This window comes from Sebastes fasciatus, chromosome 3, assembly GCF_043250625.1.
Source record: "Sebastes fasciatus isolate fSebFas1 chromosome 3, fSebFas1.pri, whole genome shotgun sequence".
NCBI classification, from domain to species: domain Eukaryota; kingdom Metazoa; phylum Chordata; class Actinopteri; order Perciformes; family Sebastidae; genus Sebastes; species Sebastes fasciatus.
Genome location: NC_133797.1, coordinates 14,854,371 through 14,875,025, shown reverse-complemented (window position 1 = coordinate 14,875,025; position 20,655 = coordinate 14,854,371). Strand labels below are relative to the sequence as shown.

Here is a 20,655-nt window from a genome sequence, read left to right as displayed (position 1 = left end):
CTACTTCCTGCAAGCTAAATATGTATTTCCCAAAATGCTGAACTATTCCTTTATTCAGTCACTCAATTGATAATTGACTGAATTAGAAGATATTAACTTTTGCAGTTTGGCTGCATTATTAAAAAAAATGTGCCTCACTCGTTGGCTTCTTTTGGTACAGCAGGAAAAAAAGAAGTTCATGAGAACAAGTGGGGAATATTAAAATTCATATTATGTATGTTTTTGTTGAAGCTAAATTTTAAAAGGAAAAGGTTTTATTTACAGTTCTTAGAGTCAATCTTGTCTGATGGCACAGAAATCAAAATGTGCAAAATAAGGAATCGATTTAGCAACACTGTCCAGGAGAAAATGCCAGGCCTTGTCAGACACTTTTAGTGGAAATCAAATCCAGACCATCATGTTATTGTATCATAATTTCACATCTGGTCAGATATACAGGTTTAGAAAAAAATTCATTTATTTTGCTCGTAAAAAAAGGACTATAAACAGTTTTCTCTTCTTCATCCTTTTGAATTTGATTCGAAATATATCAGTTGAAGCTGTGGATGAATCAAACCGTCTTTGGTCACATACCTGACCATCTGCTTATCTTTAACAATCTTGGCTTGAGAAGTCACAATTAGTCTATTTAATGAATCCACAGTGATTCTCGTTTTTATTCAACACAGCTTCTCCCAGTCTCATTTTAATGATACAATTGGCAAGTCTAAACAGTCCTTTAATAGTTTCATGAAACTGACATGAAATCCAGAAGAGTCCAATAAAGACATGAACCAGGCGTCGTGGATGGGTGCCGAGCCAGATGACAGGGAGTCAACAAGAGGAGAGACACAGTCAGAAGTACATAGAGAGAGAGTCTGTGTGCCTGTAGACAATAGCTGAAAATATACAACAATATTAGTGCAACAGCAGGGAGCCCTGGCTCGGAAAATAGTCGGTGAGTGAGGACTCGGATTCTGTCTGTGTGTGTGTGTGTGTGTGTGTGTGGGACATAAACCTGTTTACACAGTCTCATTGTGGGGACTCGCCTTCCAAATGGGGACAGAATGCACGTCCCCATAACGTCAATCATATTTTAAGGTGAGGACTTGGTTTAGGGTTAGGGTAAGGTTAGGTTTAGGTCAAAGTTAGGGTAAGGGTTAGGTGTGTGTGTGTGTGTGTGTGGCAGGTGGCAAGAAGAGGCAAAGAGAATACAGAGGGGAAAATGGAAAAGGAGAAAAGAAAAGTAAAACAAAGATGATGAAATGGACAAAGGAGTAACACTAACTGAGAAAGTGACAAAAAAGGAGAGCTGGAAAATGAAGGGAAACCAGTAAAAAGAGAGAAAAAGAGAGAGAGAGAGAGAGAGAGAGAGAGAGAGAGAGAGAACTCCCCTCAGACTTTCTCCTTGATTCCCAGCCAACACATTTACAATCGAGGAAGTCTCTACTGACTCGCTGCTGCTCCCTCCTTCTCCCCCCTCCTCTCACCTCCTCTCCTCTCATGCTGGGACCCCCCCTCCCTCCTGAGAAAGTGGGACTCACTCTCCCTCCCTCCTCACTCTCTCTCTCTCCCATCTGAAGATTTAACACAGTGCAGAGCAGAGCTGGCAGTCACAGTTGCTCCCTGGATTGTAGCAGAGAGAGAGCAGCCCTCCTGCAGCCTGTTAGCCCACCACCATGGATGTCAAACTGCTGGCACTGATGGCTCTGCTGGCCGTAGCCACACATGTACCAGCCTCCAACGGTGAGTCCAGGAGGGAGACGGGGAACTCTGGGGGCAGAGAGGTTGTTGGTTTGATCATGTTTCAGGGTTTTCACTGATTCTTGGTTGAAGAAATGTTGAAATGTGAGATAGTTTAGTCTTAAAGATGGGGATGTCTGGAAGTTGAGGCTTTTATCATTTGGATTATTTTAATCTTGGCTGTGTAGGAACTTTAAAAAAAAAAAATCTGATTTATCTGTCTATGTTAGAAAATCAGGTGAATGTTTTAAATCTGATTCCTTGGATTCCTTCTTTTAAGCTGAACTTTTGACATTGCCGGTAGTTCTCTGTCAGGTTTTATTCACCTGGATTTTTGATGGTTGATGCGTTTCATTTGTTGCAGACAAGAAAGATACCTTTTTGACAAATTCCTTGTTGCACTTGTGGCTGTTAAACTCCAGCACTTTGATACACTGCTTTGATTTTGTTTTGTTACATCTCATGGAAAAAATAGTTACCAGAGAGTAGACTTTTATTCCAAAATGATTCATCCACCATCTATTTCTACTGACTAACTGATTATTGAAGAGCTGAAACGATTAGACAGATAAATTAAATTGTCGATTAGTTGACCTACAGAAAGTTGTTCTGCAACTATTTTGAGATTTGAGAAGCCATTTTTTAAGCAAAACGACAGAAAAGTCACTGGTTTCGCCTTTTTAAATTTTTTTTTTAATGTTTTTTTGTTGTTCTCTGCGACAGCGTATTGAATATCTTTGGATTTTAGACTGTTGTAGAAAAGAAAGCAACTTGAAGATGTCAACTTGGGCTCTGGGAAATTCTGAATTGTGACATTTTATTGGCCAAAACGATTAATTGAGAAAATAATCAGCAGATTGATCAATGATGACAATAATTGCTAATTGCAGGCCCTGATTAATAGTATATAAGTTAAATTACAACATATTTACTGTAATCAGTAATCTACATTATGACTGCCGCTTTTTGCAACATTTTAAGGGATTGATATTCATTTTTTTAAAATGAGGTACATCAGGTAGCAAATTATATTATTATAATTCAAGTTATTTAATTACTGTTACAATTATTTATTTATTTATAATAATAATATTTATTTATTTATATTCAGTATTTTGGCCTAAAATCCTTTATTACCGCATGAGGAGTGCAGTCTCCACAGTGACCCCACATTAATCTCCTACATGTTAACCTTGTGTTGGAGACAACTAGCTTGTTGAGTATCGCCTGGCCTGCGTTATGCTAAGCTTGTTGTCTCGGCCACAGTAAGACTCCTGATTGCATATTAAAGAGTTAACTCTAAATGTGTGTATTTGTCTTTTCCCTTTGCTTTCTTTTAATTAGTTTTTAATTAGGGATAAACAGTGCGGCGGTGATAGCAGTGGATGCTCGCTTCTGGCCCCCGGTGCTGCATGCTGCATAATGATCCCTTAGTTTGCATGAGAAAAGACCCTGAATGGGTGGGAATCATTAGGCTGATATTACTGAGGATTTAGCCATTTGTGGCAGGACATTTGGTGTCGCTTTATAAACATGCATATCAATGGCAATATGTTAAACCCCAGAACAAAGGTCTGCAAGTTACATATGATGCACTTGATTTGATTAATTGTCTCTATCTGGGTAGAAAATGACTGATGGAAAGAACAAGTAAAATCAACGTCTGCTGAACATTTCTTAACACTCTGCAGCCTCAATGAAGCATTTGTCCTTTAAAACCATTAGTACGTATCAATAGAGTAAAGCACTTCACAGCATCAAGGTGTTTGGATGGATTCCTAATGCCCCAAATCCCTTCCTAAATGTAAAGTTTTATTGCAGGGTGTTTGTCTTCATCTTTTCACTGACATTTTTACAACCATCATCCTTTCTTTGAGAGATCTCTAAACCGTATTTCAAAAAGGCAAGTTAAGTACAAAACTACAATCAGTTTGTAATTGCATGTTCTTGGAGTTATTCGTGTGCATCTGTGGTCCTCTGGGACCCCACAAGCCTCCATGGAGGCCCAGGGGTGATTTGTAATCATTTTAAGAATGTCCTTGAGGTGATTTCCTCAGAGGCTGTTGATGCCGTCTGAGCCGCAGAGTGCTCTTTTATAAAAGGGGCAAATATTGGAAATTGAATGTGGAGGACCCTTCTCCATTAGAGTGGCCAGGCTGAATGCTCTGGGAGTGAAAAGCTGAAATTCTGCATGTGTGTGTGAGTGTGACTGGTCAGAAAAGGGCTAATCTCTTTTTAATGAACATGTTGTTCAGAGCAATCGCAGGTAAACTCATACGTTCCCATGCTTTGTAAAGGCTTGTTACAGTAGATTACACATGCGGAGGGAAGTGATGCATTTAATCACAACTGAAATAAAGTAGAAGCTACTGTGTTTGAATTTGGATTATAATTCAAGTTGATGCAAATATTTTAATCCTCATATGAACCAAAATGACCCCTCCTCTGTTTCATGAACAATGAAGCGTTTAAATTGTTTAAATAAAAAAAAACACATAGCAGTCACTTTATATACTTCTGATCATTATAATTATTAAAATAATTGAATTCATTATGTGTAAACTACAATGAACAAAAATACATTTGTATTTAATAAGCCTAAAATGCTTGAATATGATCAAAACCTTTAGATCAAAATAAGTTGTATGTCAAATAAACAGTATCATCTGTCTTGAAGTCTGAGTTCTGTCACATTTTACTGATGTATCGCACAGTTTTTACATAAATAACAAGAGTAATGCAGCATGTGAATGTGTGTGTATGTGTGTATTACTAACATTGTGGGGACTCGCCTTCCTTTTGGGAACAAAATGTAAATCATTATATGTTAGGGTGAAGACTTGGTTTAAGGTTATGGGTAAGGTTAGGTTTAGGCAAGTAGCGGTTATGGTTAGGGTGTATGTGTGTGTGTGTGTGGGTGGGTGTGTATGACTTGCTCATGAGAGCTTGCTATTGAGTTCTTCATGTCCTCACGCTGATATGAAACAAAGCTTATATGAAAATCTATACAACTTTGTCTTAATCTTAAAACCAGTGGATCAAAGTGAATTATTTAACTTAATAAAACTGCTTTGTAAGTGGGTTGAACACAACACTGAGTGTCCTGTATGAATGCAGTCTACTGGTTTTAACTGCACAATTTCTTGTCATTTTACCACTTTTTGTTTCACTAATGCTAATTTGTAATTTCCCCTGTTGTGTGTGTGCAGCAAAACCCATCAGTCTGGTGGAGCGGTGCTGGTGTCGGTCCACCCTCAACACGGTTCCTCAGCGGTCCATCAGAGAGCTCAAGTTCCTCCACACACCCAACTGCCCCTTCCAAGTCATGTAAGTGAATAACAGTGTGAAATTATTGTGGTGATTAACTTGAAGAAATGTATTTCCTGATGCGAACGATTGATGATCGTTTAAAGGATTCTGCCACGTATGTTAATTCTTTTAGATTATGTTGTATTTAGGTGCATTTTAACAGCTGTATTGGTCAGAGTCACATCAGTGCTGCCTTTAAAAGTGAAGTCAAGCTCCTATTTTTCTGCCAAAACATTGTGCTATAAAGACCACAGGCGCTCTCCAACTGTGGTCTAACTGTTAAGGACTTCAGGGTCTTTGTTTTACTGGATGCTAATGTATAAGTATAAAATTGTTGGCTTGTTTGTGAAAACTTGATCCTCGTTGGGTCCATGCACAGTGCTGAACTTGGATATGATATTGTGTCTTGATTACGTAGCTGAATGCAACACTCAAAAGCATCATGTGTGGAGCTCTGTAGTTGAGAAGAAATAATGTGAGGGCTGTAAAGGGACATTTTTTAAATAGTTACTGTGCATATATAACAGTGGACCAGGAACCTAGCAGGTCTCCTCATATTTCATATAATTGCTCTGCTTGTGTGAGTGACTATGATCTCCTACCGTCTTCATGCAGAGAAAAGGTTAATTAAACGAGAATCTTAAACAATGAGGGGGAATGTACCAAATAATGAAAATAAAAAAAGAGCCTAAAGGAAAACTAAAGGGGTAAATATACACATACTCATTTACACATACTCATTTACACAGAAATCCATCAGCCACAGAAATATTATTAAATCTTAATTAAATGGCAACTAAATTATTTCTATATATGCCGTTATAATCTTCGGCCTATTGCAAATAATTCATAAATTATTGTGATGAAAATCCAACAATAATCTGACTTTTAATTTAAAAAATAATACTGAAACAAACTATGCACTCACACATATGCACACACACATCGTACAACAGAAGATTTAAGAACAACAAGTATCAATAATCAACAGTTTCACTTCAAAATGCAATGAAATTAGTGAGCCATCAAAATGGATCATCTGTCACCATTCTGTTGATTTTACTCCATTTGCTTGTTTGCAATCCCGCCTCAATTAAAGGCCATATTTGAATTGTTTACTGATTTCTACCTTAGCCAGTGACCCTTTTTTGAGCCTCTGACTCCGAAAATACCAATTATTGTGCTAATATATTTTTTCTAATAAAAAAAAGCCATTGCCATCTATTTATATTAGATTATTATTAATAAATCCACAAATTTTGAAGACATTTAATCCTTGTTATAGGCCTGTTGCTTCATTATCCTTCATTTTGTTTAATGTCTTTACTTTTTTACTTTTTATTTCCCTTACATTTTCAAAAATTTTTGGTATGTTAAAAAATATGAATAATTCACTACTTAACTAAAACCAGTGTAAATCAATTGCGAGTGGATGTGGTAGTGTGTGGTGTTAATATCCTTCTATTCTTTCCCTAATGAGAGGCCTGAGTTTAAAACAACACGATCCTCTCAGAAAGAGGAAAGCGGTGACAGCCGGAGCTCGAGGGGGCCATTTATGTTTTGCAAAGGAAGCAATAATTAAGGGTCAAAGTGATTACCTTTGTATTTCTGCTGACCCCCTGTGTCCCTCATCCACTTTTTTATTTTTTTATTTCCCGCCTCAAACTGCCCGGCAACATTGAGCATAATGTCACTAGTCTGGAACACATTAACTAAAAAGCCTCATTCATTTGTTCGCTATAGAAAACGGGACGGCAGAAGCTCGCAGCCAAAAGGCTAAAAGGCTGTAGGGCTTCTGCCAGAAAGGGAGGGGGGCTAATGACTGTTAGAAAGGGTGAGCGAATGGCAAAAGGTCAGAGAGGACATGCAGCGCTCTAGCCGAGACACAAATTCCCTCTAACCTCGCTCCAGAAAACCACCAGAGGAGTCAAGAAGTCATTCAGACGAGAGTTGCTCCGATATCTCTATTGAGGCAGATGAAAGAAAGCCTGTAGCACTATACCCTCTGTCCCCTCCTCCCCCCTGTGTCCCACCGTTTGCCCTCATCTTACCCCCCCCCCCCCACCGCCCCAGCATGCTGTTGGTATTAACTTGCTGTGAAGTAATTACTACCTGCTGATTGTGGAACTCAGGCCCTCAAATTCCAGCCAAGTCAATTAGGGTTTGGGCTCTCAGTTGGTCATCCAGACAAGCAGACAGATAAACAGGATGAAGGGAGACACATCAAAACAGCAGAGAGCTCCTGAGCGGATGAGCCGGCCACCCCTAATAAAAATAAAAGAGGAGGGGAAGAAGGGGACATCCCTGGAGGAAAAGCAAACATAGATCCAGTTACTGAGCTGTCTGGCCTCCTGACTCACATGTTAGTTTGAGGGATTTAGAGCTGATGCTCGGATTGATGCTCTTTTAAGTTTAGGGCCCATTTGCTCATTTGCTCGCGTGTGCGCATCTAAATGGGGCGAGGAATAGAGGAGGTGGCGTATTAAAGGGGTAGCAAGGGGCGGAGGTTCAAATTGAATCAGAAAAGCAGTGAAGAGGGAGCAGTGAGGAGGCGCAGAGGAATGTGTTTAATTTGCAGAGCCGTGTGACGGAGAGATGGAGGGAGGAGAAATAGGAACAGTGAGGTGAGACGCCTCTTGAGCTGTTAACTCTCATACACGACCTTTTGCCACCGAGGTGTGAGATCCACATGTTCAGAGGGGTGGTGAGACCCCGCTGCCTGCCCCCCCTGTTCGCCCCAACAGATCTGAATCTCTCCCAGCAGCGTCTGATAACAGAACAAATCCTCTCCTAAATATTTGGCTCAGCTCTCCATCAACAGGCCAGAAATCACTCGCGAGAACACACACTCTCTGTGAGCGCAGAGCTGTTCATCATTGAGTGGGATCGTTCTGAAATCTCTGCAGCTCCTGCTTCAGATCCCGACGAGTAAATATTGATCAACATCTGAGTTGTGAAATCCAATTTTTGGAGGAGAATTTATATTTTCACTGTTCAAAAGAAGGAAAAAGGAGATCAGTCCGTTTTTCGAAATATATTTGTTCGGGCGATCAATCGATTCAAATATTTAATTGCGATTAATTGCATGAATGGCCATGATTAATCGCAAATTAATCACACATTTTTTATCAGTTCAAAATTAAAGGGAGATTTGTCAAGCATTTAATACTCTTATCAACATGGGAGTGGGTATATATTTATTATTGGAAATAAATTACTAACACAAAACAATGACAAATATTGTCCAGAAACCCTCACAGGTACTGCATTTAGCATAAAATGGCAAACTCAAGCCCAACAGGCAACAACAGCTGTCAGTGTGTCAGTGGGCTGACTTGACTATGACTTGCCCCAAACTGCATGTGATTATCATAAAGTGGGCATGTCTGTAAAGGGGAGACTCGTGGGTACCCATAGAACCCATTTACATTCACATATCTTGAGGTCAGAGGTCAAGGGACCCCTTTGAAAATGGCCATGCCAGTTTTTCCTAACCAAAATTTAGCGTAAGTTTGGAGCGTTATTTAACCTCCTTCGCAAGCTAGCATGACATGGTTGGTACCAATGGATTTGTTAGGTTTTCTAGTTTCATATGATACAAGTATCTTCACTCTAGCTTTAAAAATGAGCCCACTACAAACAAAAAATGGCAAATTGTGTTAATGTGTCAAAAAATGAGTGGCGTTAAAACGAATTTGCATTAACGCTTTATTATTGCGTTAACTTTATCATTATTTATGTATTCATATCGAATAGTGATAGAGAACTTTAAAATCATAATTAAACACTAATGCCATTATTCAATCATGTACAAGATTTCATCCTATAAACAACCTAAATAGCACCATAAAACAACCCAGTAGTGAAAGAGAACATAACCAGCCTTTTGGATGATTTACCATAAATCCAATTGAGATCCTATAGAAAAGTCTTCCACACTCATTAAATGCTATTTTTACTTTTGCTTAAAACAAATGTGTTGATACCTTTAGCTGTTTTCCAGCGTGTTAAAATAATTGTGGCAGGTTCTTTCAATGTGAGATGTGTCCTCTAATTAACATAATTTAGGAGCCAAGATCACTCCAGCCTGACCAAAATGCTTTCCCCTACAAACTCTACATCAAACTGTCGGGTTAGGATGTTTTGTTTGCAGTGTAGAGACAGCTTTACAAGCCACACAGTTCAGTGTTAAAGGGACGAAACAAGCCTCCCCTCCAGCTGTCCCTGAGTGGAAACAGAGAGCCGTGATTTTTCACCGCCGACCGGAGGGTGACAGCCTGTTATGTGCAGTAATCCTTCGCTTTTCAGCTTGGATGTGTTGCAGGATGTGCTGAGGTTTTTAGAGCTTAGCTGAGGTGTTTCTGAGCTCAACCTTCATAAACCGTATCAGATATTATCCTGACATATTGGGCTCACTTCAACATCCAGGTCCTTTGATTTATTCAACAGGAGTCAGAACATGAATAGAGCAGATATTTTTATTTTAGGTTATGATACGCTCTAACAAAGGAATCCCAGTTCCTTTTTCTTTTAAATTAAGCAGCACCAGTGTGATTTGTTTACTCTTGACATTACGTTGACAGCTTGTTAGAAGTAGTAATCCTCCGGTTTTAACTGGGATGTGTCGTAAGATGTTCTGGGGTTTTTGGAGATTAAGTTGAGCTTTTATTGAAGTGCGCTTTCATAAAACAAATGGTATTATTGAGATTTATTATCAATAAAAAGCTTAATTTAAAGATATATCTTTAGAGCATTATCTCTTCAACTTAAACAATATTACCTCCCAAACATATAATATTACCTTCTTTATAGTACTTTGGGGAATTATAAATGTTACCTATAGTGCATTTAGGTTTAAAAGACCACCCAGTGGTTTGTGTGTTTGGGTTTAATAACTGCAAAGAAATTGTACATTTTTTCCCACCATTATCCAAATTATAGGACACCGTACAAAGGCTTTTTAGCCACGTTGCAAGAAGCCATTCTTTCCATTAATTTCAGCACTTTATGCATCAACTTGCAGAGAGTGGAAACGTGAGGCAAAGATGCTGTGTGAGGTGAAAGGCGATTAAAAACCTTCAGCGCCTGATTGACGCAATCAGTGTCGAAATTCGTATTTAATCTCGGAGTCATAACTCTGTCAAATCTGAATACACAGACATGTTACGCACATTTTTAGATTCGCTGAGACTTACAGTTTCAAAGTGTATCATAGTGATGTCCATTTCTATAACAAATTAACGTGCATAAATCGGTTTAGAAATCATGGGGAAAAGACGCTCCTTATAAATCCAGAACTAGAAATCATCATGTTTTTAAGTTTCCTTCAGTATCAAAGTAATCCAATGATAGTTATGTGAACAGATATGGGTACATTGCAAACAGAAAGTGCTAACAGCTAATTTGGCATAATTTTAATCATGCCAATTTGCTAAAATATAAATACATATAGCCAAAAAATAAATGGGGCCCAATTTGTAGCCCACACCTGACTCCATGGCAATGTTATATTTCCTGTTTACATCTCCCAAAGCATTATGGGAACGTCAGGTTTCAGTCCTCTCTTTTAAAAAAAACATATATTGCCAAGAAGTGAAAGTCAATTGTTCGATCCATTGCAACGGCAGCGCCCAGCAGCAGCAAAGCTACGCTTCCACGTTGGACTGAAAGCGACTGCTGGACACCAGTAAAAAGCCCATCTAAAAGGTGCCGTACAAAAGTAAAACAAAATTATTTCTATTCTATTGTCATATTCTACTGAAATGACTTGTGTTGAACAATAAAATATTCTAAATATAATAAGCTTTTTCAATCCAAAATTGCGGCAGCTGCTGTTGTCAAAAAAACAACAGAGTTTCATCTCTCTGCTTCTATACTCTTTGCTACAGTGTCAGACCTTGAAAACCCCTGGTCTGGAAAACAGTCTATCATTTAAAATATAATGAATTGTAATAATAGTAAACTTTGTTTACACCTTGGATTGGTAGCTACTAAGCTAAACATGCAAAACCACCTGTGTGGTCCTCTAGAAATGCCTTAAAATGGAACCCAATAGGACCAACTAAGGAGCTTGAATGAGGTTCTTTAAATATCTGTGTTAATTAAAATGCCAGTCATGTTTCCATGAGGTTACAGAGAGGTCTTGTTACACTTTGGTTGACCACGCAGCTAATAAAACAGATACTATCTCTGTATTGGACACCATCACCGGATGTTTGGCTACAAAGGAAGCCCCGAGGTGAAAATACTCTCTACTCAGTAGACGTCCTTGAACCTGATTTATTACATATGACTTTGGAAAGCTGAAATACTTACACCGCTGTTAATGTGAAGCAGGAGCAGAGATATTTCAGTCTAAGTGACGACATTTTAGAAGAAATACTCAGAAAGCAGCGTCTAATCCCTCGAATTCTACTTTAATCTCCCACAGTGCCAAGCTGAAGAACAACAGAGAAGTCTGCATCAACCCGGAAACCAAGTGGCTGCAGCAGTACTTAAAGAACGCCATTAACAAGTAAGAAAAAAAAAAACCTCTTCGCAGACACAAGCATCGCTGACAGAGACAGAAATGAAATACAGCTCTCTTCTCTGCTGAGTTTAGAGCCTACAAAGAAGAAATAAACCACTGTTACAAATGACCATTTCTCAGTTTCCTGCCGACAATTTCTCTCTGAAATCGCTGACATGGTTGATGTAAGCTGCTGAGTTATTATCTGTGAAATAATTAACGTCATGAAAGAATAGTGATAAATCTGCCACTGGTGCGTCTGCTTCCTTTTTTCTCATAAGCATGTTTCTGTGACTTCAGAAGAATCAAATGTTCATAAATTTTCTCCTATAAGTTCGCTCACAGCCATTGCACCAAATCATGTGTCTATTGTATTTTTAACATGACTTTTTTATATTTCTAAGAAGCATGTTCCACATAATTATCATCACTAATTGCACATCAGCGACAGAGGAGTCCCGGTTGGGGTGCAGCATTGTGGGTAAAAACTAATCATAGTAAAATAAAAAACTGCTGCAGCACATTCAGTTTTTAATGAGCTATGCAGTTAAAATTTTTGCATTCCTCATTAAAAAAAAAAAAGTCCCAACATGCCTGGTGGTGATTATCGCCAGGCTGCATGTCTGCTTCTTGAAACACCATAAACACTTGAAGCACAATGTGAAAACAAATTTCTGATGATTTATGTTTACAGTGTTAGTAGAGGACCTGTGTGAATACAGAAGTGCTTTAAAAATTAAGTCTTATCCCTGGGAGTTATCGCTGTTTATTGAAGCCGGCATGTGGCACAGCGCTCGCTGTATGTAGAGAATAGAGTATCTGTTGCACATCGTAGCTGTTGAGCAAAAAGTATCCTTGTTTCAAGCCTTTCCACCGGGCATTTTGAGCTTGTTCAATGAGGTGTTACATGCAGCAAACTGCACTGAGTTCAGCATTGGAACATAGTGAAGTGTGAACGTAACTGTAAAAACTCCATCCATTCACACCAAGGCCCGGTGTAACAACAGTGTTGTTAGATATAAGAGAACACATACTGTACATGTAAGAAATAAATTGTATTTATGAGTAGGCCTATGTAGTGTGTGTGTGTGTGTGTGGAAGCTAAATCTTCCTTTCACATAAAAGGAAATCACAATTTGAATTCTTCTCATTCACCTTTTTTATAGCACGGCTGCTCTTTGTCAGCATCGCCCTTTTTCATGTTCAGTTACATATAAATGACAGTCATGTGCTCCGATGTTCACCTATCAAAACTGTTTGCCAACACCTGAGGCCCCCAACATGTCCATGTCTGCTCTGCTACGAGCGGCACGTGTGCCCTGCTGCACATTCATATCCGCTAGTAGAAAAAATGTTGACATGACATTTTTATGTTATACATGTTTTTTTCCCCAATTACTTTTTTGAAAGGAATCATTAGTGCTGCCTGGATTATGTACCCCGACAACATTTATCTAGTGTAGTAAGCGCTACATTTATGTACTGCACGCAAGTCATAGGGAGGAGGCTGGGGAGTTATTTAAGGGGAAAGTGAGTCTAAATATAAGAACCGTAAGAGTTAATTGGTTAATTAAATATTAGTACTTGGCCAGACTAGGGATGTCAAAAGAACCGATACTCCAGTACCAATTCAATGCCAACATTCTGAAAACGTGACACTACTCATTTTTTGTACCGGGATCAGGGCTAACGAGACTAACAGTGTCCCGGGACGATAGAAACTTTCCCTGATAATGCTATGCATTGTGGACAGCAAATTTGTGTTCAAATCGGCAGGACGAAAGCTAGTTAACATTAGTTGTTAGCAGACGGTGGGCTGCAGAGTCCAGCTTGGCTAAATAACGGAGCTAGCAGCTTATGTTAACTGAGGTTCCATTGAGTTACATTATGATGCGTTCAAGCTCTTTTCAGTAATAAAATAATATTGGGAAAAGGTCAATTATAACATTATCCTGATGTGTTCAAATGTCATTGTAAAATTTGAGGCGGATCTATCTTCTCTTTTCAGGCTAAATAATAAAGAAAGAAATAAGTTCTAAGTAAGTAAATAAGTCCTTCTGTATCTCTCTCCAGGGTGAAGAAATCTAGAAGACGTTCTAACAAGAAAAACTAAACACAAGAGAAGACGTGTATGTCGTCAGGCCTGGCGTCCCCCGGGTCAAACCTGTATACCTCCCTGTCACTGCTATGGATGTATGTAAACACGCTGTATGTACCCGTCCACCTCTCTGGACCGCTTGCAAACCAGCACTTCACTGCCGTCCCCAGCGCCGCCACCGATCCCTCTGGACAACCACGCAGTCACCTCCAACTCTCCATGTGAGCACCAAATGCAATCACACATTGACGTGACAGGACACGTGCTAATGTCAGATATACGTGTGTGAGTGCTGGGCACGAGAGAGAGAGAGAGTGTGTGTGTTTGAATGTGCAACATATGAACTAACTCTGATTGTGCGTCTGTTTATAGTATTTTCTTATGTCACACAGCCAGGGAGGAACAATTTGAGCTTTCCGTCTCACACAAGGCTTTATGGGTAATGCCACCTTCATGTCATGTCAGAAAAAATGATAACACTTTATAATAACCATCATTTATAAATAGTAAATTGATAGTTAATTAAACTTAGTTAATAGTTATTTTACTGTTTACAAACAATGAAATGATAATTAATAATGTTTACTAATTATTAATGCTATAAATTTTGTTATTTTATCATTAGTTTGAGTAATATGAAATAGTTAGTTTATAAATTATATATTGTATCATAGTTGATAAGAGATGATAACAATTACATTCTGATTACATTATTACACTATCTATAAACAGTTTATTGTTGCACACATCATAACATTTTATATACTATATTAAGTATTTGTTAATGATTTCCAAATGACTTGTAAATCTTGAAGAAATTGTTTGTAAAACATCTACAAACATTACAGAGACAGATGGACCAGAAACCAATTATTAACCATTGACAAAGTATTAACTATCTTAATAATGTTTATAGCTGCTTTAAAAAGTATTTATCAACCATTTAACAAGGTATTAAAATCATCAGTTGCAATTTTATAATAGCCATCCAAATAATGTTTATACTGTAGATGGTTTATAAATCAATTATTAACCATTAACAAAGTGTTACAAATATCTATGTAATGTTTATTTATGTTTTACAAACAATTTCTTTAAGGTTTTCAAATCATTTTGAATCATTAACAAATACGTATATTTATAGTATATCAAATGTTGTGTGCAACAATAAACTGTTAAATAGATAAAATAAATTATAGCATTACTAATGATTAGTAAATATTATTAATTATCATTTCATAGTTTGTTAACAGTAACTAATCAGTTTACAATTTATAAAATGTGTAAAGTGTTGATAAAAATTATTCACATCAGTCTCCTAGGAGGAATTACGATTGGGATTTTATTGGCTGGTCTTGTGCTATATGTTAATTGTGGTTTTTCAAACTCAAGGAGTGTTTAATATACAAACACCAAAGGTCGATTCATAGTAATATCTCCATTTTAAAAGGAGTGACTACACTTCAACGTACTACTTCTATTTTTTTTTTATTGTAGATCTTACTTTCATAAGAAAGAAACACTCGGGATGGATTTGTTACTGACTGATAAGAAGTGAAAGTGGCATTACTCCACTGACTGAGGGGTCATGGGGCAGTAACAGAGGCTGACCAATGGGGTTAACCCTTCACAAGCAGTGACCAATCAGGGCAGGCCGTGCTACAACAGTATGTTGAATTGTCTTCAAGTTTGCTCCACCGTCCGGAACAAAACAGTCTCACTGCTAAGAAACAAGCACTGATCTCGTGGTGCTATATATTCTGTATAAGGGGTCAGAGCCATTGACATAATTATATTTCACTGTTTATTGTATGCAAGATTTAAGATGGGATGTTGTGACCTCTGTGTCTTATATGAAACACAATTATGTTTTTTACCAGTCACAAAATATTTAAAGCGCGAGTCTGATATGGAAAATTAAATGGAAAGCTGATGTTCTTCTAAAGCCACACCGTACTGATAAAGACTATAAATAAATTAAACACTTATCAATGCAGCTTTTTCAATGATTGAACATATCAGTAAACAGAGACCAAATATTTAATCAGTAAAACATGCAACAAGAAGAAACCTGTGAACCTCAAATGCAAGACTTTCTATTTCATGTATTGTTAGAAAAATGGTCGTCATAATTCATAATTTTTCACACCTCATCAAAGGGACTATAGAATACCATGACAACAGAGCAAATCACCCGCAGTATTTTCATACCAACACCTGTCCTTGGTAGGAATGAAAAGCTAATAAAACAGCTGAATGATAAATGTCACAATGGGAATGTTCACGGTGGCAAAAAGAAAGTTTTTGATTATCCTTTTTTATATATATATTTGAGCCACTTTATTATCAGATGTGTCTTTTAAATGTTTTATTTTTATATTATGTATAATCTTACTAAATAATTTTTAATGCAATGTACCGTAGCTACTAAATGAAGGCTAGTCCATAAAATGCAAGAGACAGTATTAAGCTTAATTTTTAAGGCAATATTTCACATATATATAACGATTTGTTACTACACAGTATGCAACACACTAATACTGCTTTTTTTAAATAATTGTTTTACAATGCAGATAAAAAAAAAAAAAATCCTGGCTCTTGGTTTGTTGTTCTCTCCGCACTGTTTCCTTGTCAACCGATCTGAGATGTAACAACGATGAACTGAATAAAATCTGTTAACTTTAACACTCAGTGATTGAAAACAAATGCAGCTGTCATTGTTTTACATGAGTTAGGAAACTATTCAGCCCACCAGTCGTCCCCGATCGAATACACTTGATTCGATTTTTTATAGTTTTACTGAGGTTGATGTATAATGTGTCAATAGACCCACTGAGCCAGAACAGAACAAAACCTTTTGAGTTGAGATCCAAGCGACCAACATGTGCTTTCAATCTGAACACTCCCAGCACCCCACGGGCTTCTTTTCACTTTCACTCAACTGCTGCCATGCCGCACATTTTTTCTCCCTAAAATTGTAAAGCAAGTCCTGTTGGTTGTGGTCATTTCTATCGTGTTTTGTTTTACACGGTCTAGTGATCAGACACTAGACTCTAATGTCTGATCACAGGTGATACTCATATCAATTTGCAGCAAATGGTGCAATAATCTTCTAATAGAAGTTAATGGACTGCTAATGTTCCAGTTCCCAAATGCACTGATATGCAATGATAAAAGTTGTGTAAATTCATTACAAAACCGCCATCCATTCCCAAATAATTTTATTAGCTTTAGAGTTATAAAGAAAATTGTGTTGTCACTTCTGTAAACTTCCACCTTTCTAATGCATTATGTGATAATTATCTCAATAATAGGAAAAAGACATTGCATTATCTGTGTTAAAACTTCATTAACCACACTGTTTCATTACGGATTCATGTTAATGATATACATATGTAATAACAGGTAATTAGTAATCAGAATTTAAGTGCTTTTATGGTAGTGTTGTGGCCCCTGTGTTAACCCTTGCAGTGCCACTCTCATCGAACTGTCACTGCAGAGAATATTTAGTGTGATCAAATACCTAGACTCTTTTATCATTGTGCAAATAGAGCTTTTACAGACTGTTTTTTTGTGTGTGTTATTTGGACCAAATACACATTCAGGTTCACATTTATCGTGTGTTAATGAATCATCACTCAAAGTGGGTGCATGTGTTACACTTTGGGCCCCGAGACAATGTGAAATATTTCTTTTGAGGCAGCTTCTGACACATATTCTTTATATACGTGAGATGTATTAGAGTTATTATTCTCTGTATTGTCACTGTTTGTAAACCAAGAAACAGTATTTTCGCTATGATACTCAAAGCCCTTTTTTCAATAAAGTCACATGAAATAAAGTCAGTCACATGTCTGCGTTTTATCTGTCAAAAACTGTTTATTTGTATATTTCATTGATTTAGAACTACGTTAAGTTCCTTTATTAGGGGGCAGAGAGGTTTGAAAACTAATTTACATAAAGACATCCTGGATACACTGTCGGCTTATCAAGCTGTTATGGCTGGCCTGTTAGCAAACAAGTGGCTATACGTACACACATCCAGCAGACATGGAGCAACATGGGCATCGCACTGGAGTGGAGTTCCTGCCCACCTGACTGAAGCCTTATTCACTTTCCTTTTAGCTTTAACTTCTTCCTTCAACTCCAGAGAAAAACATCTTTAGCTTGTTAGATGTTAGACTTTCTTCACCAGAGACAGGTTTATTTTGGCTCTCAAGTCAAGTCAAGTCAATTTTATTCATACAGCCCAATATCACAAATCACAAATTTGCCTCAAGGGGCTTTGCAATCTCTACAACATACAACATCTGTCCTTAGACCCTCGATTCAGACAATGAAAAACTTAAGAGGAGGGATTCCTCTCTACAAAGACTGTATATATAATACGTCTCCACTTCCTCCCACTGTACAGAGGTGAAGTCACAATATCCTGGATACGGGAGCTGCCATCAGTGATCAGGGGGAGGCTGGAGCCACGGTATCGATGTCCCACCCACACACCTGTCACAGCTTGTTAGCCTGAGCCACCTAGCTGCTGCGTTAGCACCACAGCATCTGTTTCGCTAGAAAGACACAACAGCTAACCATAATATACTGAATCTATAGCCTAACTACGTTTATGATTAATTTGACACATGTTGTTTTACACAGACTGGAAACGGTTATGGAAATTTAAAGTTACATCTCCTCTCTCATACAATTCCCGAGCCTCCGGCTGCGACTACTTCACTCAGAGCAGCTGTCAATCATGACGTCTCACCCCCTTTTTATAGCATCAAATATCTAATTAAAATCAAACTTATCAGAAAAATTAACAGTTGAACATACATAAGTGTGATAAGAACTACCCAAAATGACAGAAACCATCTTTGGGAAAAAAATATTTTACGTGTAATTTGACTTTTTAGTTTGGTCCATGTCCCATCCACTAACATGATCTATACTGCAGCCAGCCACTAGGGGGCAATGGAGATGTTTTGGCTTCACTTTTGGGGAGCTGTCATGTGTCGTCCATCTTTATATACAGTCTATGCCCTGGACGGACAGACATGCGATGCGTTGTGGGTACAGAATAACCAACATACTGTAATAAAATGACAGTATACAAACATTATACATAGAATGTGAACCTATATGAAGAAAATGGATCCGGGAGGATGTCAAGCAACTAGGTGTCACTAAACAGCTAGAGCCTGGGCAAGTGCCCCCAGTGTCAAACTCCTGTGCCTTTGAGTGTTGATTCTTAGTGGGTTCAGCACTATGAGCAACCCCTTTCACAATACAGGGAGTCATTTGGGTTAATAGTGATACCTTAAATGTCACTTGATGCAGTTTTGAGCGGAAAATACCAAGCAGAACAAATGTCTCTCTTTCAAGAACTGTCATGAGGAGTTACGTACTCATTTTGATGGAATAAAAAGTGTCTGCACCAATCCTCAGACAGGTGGGATAAGTTGTACTGCAGACCTTGCAACCTCTCTTTCCAGCAGAGATGAATAAATCACAGGAGACTAGACTTCCTGCGGCGGGTTCACCAAAATAATCCAGCTGATAATAAGGGGTCGCAAGGCAAAGAACCTCACGCAAACAGCCGTGCATTGTGGAGGAACAACCGCTTTTGAGGTCTGATGAATAATTCAACAAGACTATCACTTGACATTTTCCACTTTCCCAACTGAAACCTATTCAGCAAATCTTTTTCCAGTAAAGGAATAAAGAGGAAAGGCACATGTAATGGCTATTAACATCCCTGTCTGATATTCTAACACCTGAGGTTTCAAAAGTATTCATTTGTGCTGGTTCATTACTCGTCCACAGCACCACGGAGCCCATGTAGCTTTATAAAGCTGTCAGCTCTAATAAAGTGGAACCATGTAGAGCGGATTAATTTCATGGTACAGCTCTTACCTCTGACCTCTGTGCAGATATATACGAGGAACATGAGACATGGTATTGGACGTAAACCAAGCGGTTTAGAGGGCGAGAGTTGCATGTTTGGGCCTTTTGGGCACATTCAGAAATGATTATGGGATTTCTTTACTGTGCTTACTCAGCTGAGACCCGACCACGATGGAGGTGGCTGACATTATGTACAGAATGTTTATGAATGTGTATTTTTACTGACACGTTGCTCTGATCCAGTTCAGCGGAGGGATTTAGAGGTTTTTACAAGAGAGAGGCGTCAGGTCATTGTGCAAAATATTCTTAATAAAACTAGATAAAACATTACAAGCCAGTTGTGACCAATAAAATAAGTCCAGCGGGCTAATTAGAGTGCGGATCAGACGTATGCTGTCCCATAGAGAACAATAAAAGCACAGACTGATGAAGAGACGTATCAACAGATGAAGCAGCAGAGTAAATGTTGACACAAATGGTACGAGACCTCACACAGAGTTCAAGGAGACAGCAAAGCATGTATGACGAAGTGTGTGTAAGTGTACTGCACACTACACACCTATTGTACTACACAGTTTAAAAGGTCATACTGTGTGTGCTCTCAGTCAGCATATAAAGGTCAAAAGGTGATGCAGGAACTCTTTGGCTCATCAGTGACATGATGCATCATCTTCAATCATTAATTTTTCATTAAAATCAAATTGGTGATGTTGAACTCATGGACTCTCAAAGACTGAGTTTGACTTTTAAGTAAAGCACTTCCATAAGGTTCATCACTGTAACTTTGACATATCAGAACACAACATCATGATGATGATGATGTTTTTTTTACATGTGAATACAATGAACAAATATTATTGGACCAAAGTAGTGGACCAAACCAAACAACACTGCCATTCCTGGTGTTCTGTTACCGTACAACTAAACTGTTTTCTCAATGTTTTGAGGGAAACATATTTTCTCACAGATTATGTTTTCATTTTTAAACACATGGTTAACATTGTGAATTGAACCAAACAAACAAAAACACAACAAAACTACTTTTCGTTTCACATGGGACACAACCAGTGGTATCCTGGGTGAAATTCCAACACGTTCTCATCCCAACTCGTCACAT

The 20,655-nt window shown here is 38.1% G+C and overlaps 1 protein-coding gene across 1 annotated transcript; it reads left to right on the top strand.

Annotated features, from left to right (window-relative positions):
- The first annotated feature begins 1,562 nt into the window (after positions 1-1,562).
- On the top strand, positions 1,563-17,482 carry cxcl12b (chemokine (C-X-C motif) ligand 12b (stromal cell-derived factor 1)). The gene is made up of 4 exons (XM_074629186.1): positions 1,563-1,725; positions 4,932-5,049; positions 11,462-11,545; positions 13,613-17,482. The coding sequence occupies exons 1-4, from the start codon at positions 1,659-1,661 to the stop codon at positions 13,650-13,652; spliced, it is 309 nt and encodes a 102-aa protein (XP_074485287.1). The 5' UTR covers positions 1,563-1,658; the 3' UTR covers positions 13,653-17,482.
- The last annotated feature ends 3,173 nt before the right edge of the window (positions 17,483-20,655 follow it).